The sequence below is a fragment of the Oryctolagus cuniculus genome, chromosome 1 (genome assembly GCF_964237555.1).
Source record: "Oryctolagus cuniculus chromosome 1, mOryCun1.1, whole genome shotgun sequence".
In the NCBI taxonomy this organism is placed as follows: Eukaryota; Metazoa; Chordata; class Mammalia; order Lagomorpha; family Leporidae; genus Oryctolagus; species Oryctolagus cuniculus.
Genome location: NC_091432.1, coordinates 184,306,471 through 184,314,248, shown reverse-complemented (window position 1 = coordinate 184,314,248; position 7,778 = coordinate 184,306,471). Strand labels below are relative to the sequence as shown.

Genomic DNA, 7,778 nt, shown 5'->3' with positions numbered 1-7,778 from the left:
TCCAGTCCAGCTCTCTGCTGTGGCCCGGTAGTGCAGTAGAGGATGGCCCAAGTCCCTAGGCCCTGTACCCGCATGGGAGACCAGGAGAAGCACCTGGCTCCTGGCTTCGGATCAGCGTGGTGCGCTGGCCGCAACGGCCATTGGGGTGGTGAAGCAATGGCAAAAGGAAGACCTTTCTCTCTGTCTCTCTCTCTCACTGTCCACTCTGCCTGTCAAAAAAATTAAAAAAATAAAAACATATTCTCAAGAAGACAAAACTAAGGTATAACATATGTAAGTAAAATGCAGCTCAATATAATTCTAACAGAAACTGCTGATGTGAGCTAATGGGGCTTTTCAGAGAAGAAGAAAAGTGGAATCCTAAAAGAGAGACACTGACATTATTTAGGGGTGATTTTACTGGAAAAATATTCATCAGTTTAGGAGCAGGCATTTGGCTCTAGTGATTAAGACACCTGCATTGCATATAATAGTACTTGGGTTTCCACCTGTCCCTGGCTCCCAGTTCCAGCTTTGTGCTAATGCACACCCTAGAAGGCAATAGTAATGTGTTAAGTAATCCCTGTTTTGAGTTTGGCCTGCCCAGCCTGGTCATTTTGGGCATTTGGAGAGTGAACCAAATGTGCAAGGAAACATTCTCTCTCTCTCTCTCTCTCTCTCATACATACACACACACACACACACACACACATACCCCTGCCCCCATTCACCAGTTTTTTGGTTTCTCAAAAAAAAAAAAAAAAAAAACAAGTATAAAGGTAATTATAAAAAGTCTTGATCTGTCTAGAAACCAGCTGTGGGTCTTATGGCCAGAAATACTCCAAGAGAGATGTAAGACCTGAGGATTCAAGGGTTGGGCTTTCTAGGTTCTAAGAATAATTCCACAGTTAATTAATTCCCTGGGTTTATGTTTCGAGGTTGTTTTTTTGTTTTTGATAAATCTGAACTGTAGTAGCACATCTCACTATTTGCTTTGAACGTTGATATCTCCATTGACTAAATGGGGCTGGACACATGTTGGGTGCTCAACAAATGTGAAAAATGAGAGTAATCCTCATTCGGAAGGTGAAGGTCACTCTTTTGTATGTTTAAGAACAACGCTTGCAGGCCGGCACCGCGGCTCAATAGGCTAATCCTCCACCTGCGGCGCCTGCACCCGGGTTCTAGTCCCGGTTGGGGAGCCGGATTCTGTCCCGGTCGCTCCTCTTCCAGGCCAGCTCTCTGCTGTAGCCCGGGAGTTCAGTGGAGGATGGCCCAGGTCCTTGGGCCCTGCACCCGCATGGGAGACCAGGAGAAGCACCTGGCTCCTGGCTTCAGATCAGTGCGGTGCGCTGGCCACAGCGTGCCAGCCACAGCAGCCGTTGGGGGGTGAACCAACGGCAAAAGGAAGACCTTTCTCTCTGTCTCTCTCTCTCACCGTCCACTCTGCCTGTCAAAAAAAAAAAAAAAAAAAAGAAAAAAAGAACAATGTTTGCATACACACATAGAACTTATTATTTAAGGTTAGTATATACTTTTTAGTAACATTAGTTTGATTGGGAGAAATGTCCTTTGAAAGTTTGCATTCCCTTCCTTCTTTTCAGAGAAATGAGAAGGAAAATGTTGACACTATGAGTTTATTCATCTATGAGGGGAGAATATGGTGCAGTTAATACTTATCCATTATCCAGAGAGAATCACATACACTCATATACACAAATGTGCCTTCCTTGTGTTTAAACTCCTGTGGTTGTCAATTCTTCCTTTACTGTCTTTTCAAGGTGTATTGATCAAAGTTGAAAATTAACCCCTGGACCAGGGGCTACACACTTTTTCTGAGCCCATGCCTGCTTGTTACCTTTAATCCACATTCTTTCCACTATTTTGTTTCTGCTCTACTCCATCTCTAATCTCCATGTTGGTTGAGTTGCATGTAGCTTAGTTACATTGTGACTTTTTTTTGTCTAATATAATATTTTTCATTCAGCTCCCTGCTAATGCACTTTTGTTGGAGACCTGGAAGAAGAACCTGGATCCTGGCTTCAGCCTAGCATGTCCCCAGCCACTGTGGACATATGAGGAGAGAACCAGAGGGTAGAAGGTCTCTCTCTCTCTCTCTGTCTCTCTCCCTATCTCTCTCTAACTCTGCCTTTCAAATAAATAAAAAATAAATATTTAAAAAATTGAACTTTTAATAATATATACCAGTTGCAAGTGATTATTGAATATCTCATTACATACTATCTGTTATATATTTTTATAAATTGCTAATTTGCGTGAGAATGTGATATATTACAATTTATGTGATAAATTAATTGCATTCAAAGTCATTCAGTAAATTTTATTGTGTAATCAAAGGCTACAAATATAACTTTTAACTTTGAGCTTACACATATCATTTAGTCATTTTTAACCCTGGATTGAGTAAAAAGATTAAATTACATATTTTAATGTTTAAAGTGTGGATTTTCACATGTTATATAAACATATATTCAGTATATCCCTATTATTAAAATTTAACAGGGTCAGGCTTTGGGTCTAGCAATTAAGACAACACTTGAGATGCCCATGTTCATATCACAACGCATGGATTCTATTCCCAGATCCAGCTCCCAATTCCAGTTTGCTGCTAGTGCAGATCCTGGGATGCAGGAGATTATGACTCAAGTAATTGGATCTCTATCACCTGCAATGACTTCCCACCTCTTCGATTTGACCCAGAGCAGTGCTGGCCAATGCAGGTATCTGGGAATAAACCAATGGATGGGAATTACCTCTCATGGTCTTTCTTTGTTTCTACCAAATAAAAGCTTTATAAAAGAAAAAAAACTTGATTGTTAATTATAAAAATGTTATGAATCAGTTCAGTGGGCAAAGGAGAAGAGGCAACAATGGAAAAAATGCTTGAGAAAATGGTCAGATTCAACGTCAAAAGGAAAGCAAAACAGTAGTGGAAAGTAAGGGGTGGCATCCAGAAAATGGAAAATGGCATGCCCCCTATTTTAGACATCCGAATGAAGCAGGGTCTTCAGAGAACGAAGGAGCCAAGGTTGAGAGTCACTCAGCTCAGCCAGCCTAGCAGCATCGGCAAGATCCCAGATGGCCTCGGCATTTTGTCTTGTGCTGGTGCTGGTAGTATTCAACTGTATGTCTGTCTGTGCTCTGAATTGTGATCTACCTCAGACTCACAGCCAGAATAACAAAGAAACTTTCAAGAAGCTGAGAGAAATGAGGAAAGTGATGGGCTTCTTCTGCATGCAGTACATTCACGATTTTGGGTTACCACGGGAGGAGCTTGAAGGACACCAGGTCCAGAAGGCTCAAACTATTGCTGTGCTGCATGAGGTGACCCAGGGGGTCTTCACACTTTTCTGCGCACCGGACTCATCTGCTACCTGGAACAATACCATCCTGGACATACTGTGCTCTAGACTCCACCAGCAGCTGAGTGACCTGGAAGCCTGTGTGAAGCAAGAAGTGGAAGTGAAACAGACACCCACGATACAGAATCCCTCTGTACGAGCTGTGAATAAGTACTTCAGAAATATCCGCCTCTATCTGACAGAGAAGGAAGACAGCCCTTGTGCCTGGATGACTGTCACACTAGAAGTTTCGAGAGCCATGTCTTTATCAAGATTCTTGCAAGAAAGATTAAGAAGTAAGGATTGAGACTTGGTTCAATATAGAGATAATTCTTACTGTGTATTATACATTGCCACATATGGGGAAGTGCTACCGTTTCAGAGACTGTCATTTTTGTAGTACTGGTTTACATGAGTTCAGTTTGTCAGACGTCTTGAGGACTATTAAGGCACATTGTGTTCAAATCCTCAGGGACTAGTCCTGTACAGATATCCATGCATATATCTATTTGTGTATACATTTAAATGCTTATTTGTTTATATATGAGACTTATATTATTTCTGTCCATACAATATCATGTATACATTGGCTCTGTGACAACATAATGAAGTATTTTGTCTATATTCAATATTTCATTATTTTATTTTGTTAATTAAATTTTTACTATACCAAACTTCTAATATTTGTTTATACTTTATTATGAAACTGCAAATCTTGTTGTGCAACATTAATAAAGAGTTGGTGATAGAGTTAATTTACTGATCAATATTACATTCAAGGTATACTAAAATTTTCTTTTCCCTTAATGATGTTCCATGTTACACCCAGTGCATAGAATGAACAACACAAACACAGTTCTGTTGTCATTTAACTTTTTCACAAGAAAATAAATTCAGTATATCAATAACCACATTTCTCATCAGCTGTGTTAAATACTGTAATAAAAAAAATGAACAATGAAAGTCTCTGACTTGACAGTGGACTAGGGGTCTTTGAGAGATGAAAAACAGAGACATCGTCCAAAAATTGACTGGTACAAATCTAAAAGAAAATGTCCATTGTCAGTTGGATATATGAGCAGGCAGTCTACAAGGAATGCAGTAGCTGAAGGTCCACTTGTGGCAATTGCAAATGCAGCCACGGAGGTCATCGTGGGGAGAGAGTGTAGAGGGAGAACAAACTCAAACATGATTCTGAGTACACTCATTTTTTAAGGCAAAAGTCACCTAGGAAACTGAAGCGGAATTGCCCACCATGGGAAGGACAAGAGAGGATGATAAAAGTGCCCTAAACAAAATTAAATTACCTCGATGAGGAATCGGAGGATTTATGAAACACATGAATGGAAATTGTCCACCACAGTAGGAAAGTGAATGGCAACGATGATCTGAGTTTGTGATGATTTTGTAGAATTCATAACCAGAAACCACATTAGCGTAGGTCAAGACATGAATAGAAAAATTAGTCATAACGCACATAAAGACTAATTTTGAGAGATTGGCCTTCAGCAAAGAAGGGAACAGACAGGATTGGTAGAAGGAAAGGATATGTATTAATGAATGTTAATTAAATATTGTGTCAGGATAGATTTCATAGGTTAAATATATTGGCAAATTATATTATTATCTTGAATATTACACTTATTTTAATTTATGGCATATTAAAGAATTTGCAATGATTTTTAAAATTTGTATTAGCATATTAATCCAAATGTTAATTATGTTGAATGTCAGTAAGCTGCACTGTGAATTGAGAGTGTCCACTGCACCACTGCAGTGGGAAAATAGGTGGAAATGGAGACCCTGCTGGGCACTGGATGTGCAGATCAATCAGCAGAAACCACATGGAGTAGCTGGAAGGGGGAATAAGAGAAGAGAACTCCCATTGTTGAATTTTCACCTGAGGAGTCACTTCCTTCTTCATCTTCATGATACTCAGACTTGCACTGTTTATTTTCACCTAAACTGATACGAATGCCTTGACAACCTTCTGAGAATATTAAATGGAGAAATAAAAGGGTTGTAACAGAAAATTATGGAAAATAATGCATAGGCCCTTAAGTTTTCATTTTTACTTTGCTATTTTGGTTCTGCCCTCAGGTTGAAAGAGAAACAAATTCAGAGGCACTAAGAGAAGTTGTGCCAACAAACATCAAATATTAAAGCTTGAAAGCAGTAAAGGAAAGCAGGGTGATTTTATCTAACATCATAGTCTGAGACTTACTGCCCAGCATTTTTACTGTGAGACAGAGAATGATGAACCCAGAAGCTCAACTGAAAGGCCTTAACCTTATGGAGAAGTGGGTGTGCCAACAAGAGTTCAGTTACTCTCAAGGGCGGAGGGCAATGGGAGAGGTGCAAAATGATGCAGGCTATTTTTCTGTCTATAGGTTACCTGTTTTTTTTCTGGTTAGAATCCACACAAGTGACATACTGGAAAATCAAATTAATGTATTCAATACATTTGTTTTAACTCAAGATGCATATTTTACATCATAATGAATTATTATTTTAATTAGTGCTACTTTAAATATCAGGGAGCTGCTGTTTTTGATAATTATTAGGCAGGAATGAATTACTTATTCAATCCTCCCTCAAAATATCTAGTTATTATTGATTATGTATTGATTTCTGATATTAGTTGCTTTGGTAATTAACTTAGGTAAATTTCTGTTGCTTCTACTCTAGCCCATGACAGCTGCCTTATCACACACTCCATTTTCTAGGAGAGCTAGATATTATGATAAGCATTGTTTTACATTACTCATTGTAAGTTTCCTGATTATATGAGTATTACAATCTCATGTGGATCCACAATAAACAAATTACCACAGACATATACACCGATAAAGTACCCTCATCTAATAAAGGTGGGAAGCAAAACTTTAAAAAAGGCCAAAACCAACATGGACGATGGAAATCCTGACATCAAGACTGATTCAGGAAAAAAAGGAAACTTACTGATGATAACAGAAATTCAGTGTATGAAACTTACAAATTCACCATTTCATAGTGAAATTCCATTCTACCTGGACTTACTGGTGATGCTGAGTCACCCACTTAGATTCTATGACCCTCAATTTTCCTGCAAAGTTGGTTAAAAATTTATTTTGTTGTGTATATTAAGTGAATACATGCATTTTAGAGCACTCAGTAGAAAATCTTCCATACAGTAAGAATTCAAACTATTGCTAATATTGTCCTTCTCCTTCACTGTCTTTGTAACATGAATTGTCTTTCTATAACATTCTTAGGAACCACGTCCTAGCACTTCAGCTACTGGCCAGCAGTGGAGGCAGCCTGAAAACCCAGAATTCTGTCAAGAATTCCAGAGGGGCTGAGAAACCGTCCCTCCTCATTTCCATGCTGTTCCTGCTGTAGTCAGTCAGGACATGGTGCCTTGTATACACCCCTGAAACAGGAGATACACAGCTGTATGAGGTGCAGAAGACAGCAGTTGCATGTTCACCGATTTTGGCACCTGGCTTTTCAGAATCCATCCCCCCATCATCACAGTTTCCCTCTTGTCTGATGTAAAATTTCCCAGAGGGCGCTTGTCATTGATTCCCTTCACCTTCCTGCCCATTCACACATAGCTGCTCTGTGCTCAGTTGTGGTTTCGACTGAACATTTTCCCTAGAGAGTAGGGAACCACAAAGACAGCAGCAGTTTAACAAAAGTTCTGGGTTGGCCTAAACGTCTGCAGGAGAGACTCTCCTAACTTCCGGTGCATATGATGTAACAGTCGCTGCAGCTAAGGGAAACAGAAAGCAGGGTTGGGTTTCTGTGTGGGCCACTGACATCATCTCAGGGAAAGACGGCGCCCTGGAGCCACGTGTGACAAAGGCAGCAACCAAGACGCACAGGAGGGCAGGATTCTGAGCTGCGCAGAAATGCTACTCTGAGTAAAAATCGAATATCATGCAGCAAAAATGCTAGTTCTCGGAAAGAACTGAGTCCCATGCTTTAGTGGGCCTGTTTCCTTCACCGTTCATCTGCTGTAAAAAAAGACCTGGCTTTGATCAGGGCATGGACTCTGTGAGACTTGAGAGCTGTAGAAACAGAGAAACACGTGCTCCCTGCCTGCTTCCACTGTGCAGACCACAGCATCCCAATCTCACGCCCTCCATGCATGTGGGACTCCAGGGGAAGGGAGGGTTGCCAGTCTGAGCGTGAAGTTCCCTGCTAACCAGAGAAGGCTCCTGTCCATTGTGCGTTAATTTCTGTAATACAATCTTAGTCTCCAAGTTTCACATCTAATTTCAGACTTCAAATTTTAACCAGTAGACTAAATACCCTAGCTGTCAGTTTCCATAATGTTGATACCTCTTCTGCCGAGGAGTAAAATCTCCATCTAGATAGCAAGAAAGAAATGTCCCAGAAAAGCCAAGAAACATGGATGAACAGAATCATTGCTCTCAGAGAGCTAAGGTGGTT

General features: G+C 40.2%; 1 protein-coding gene across 1 annotated transcript; it reads left to right on the top strand.

Annotated features, from left to right (window-relative positions):
- Positions 1–3,078: 3,078 nt before the first annotated feature.
- On the top strand, positions 3,079–3,648 carry LOC100356678 (interferon alpha-1/13). Its single transcript, XM_002708067.4, has one exon. It carries the CDS (start codon positions 3,079–3,081, stop codon positions 3,646–3,648), a length of 570 nt encoding a protein of 189 aa, XP_002708113.1.
- The last annotated feature ends 4,130 nt before the right edge of the window (positions 3,649–7,778 follow it).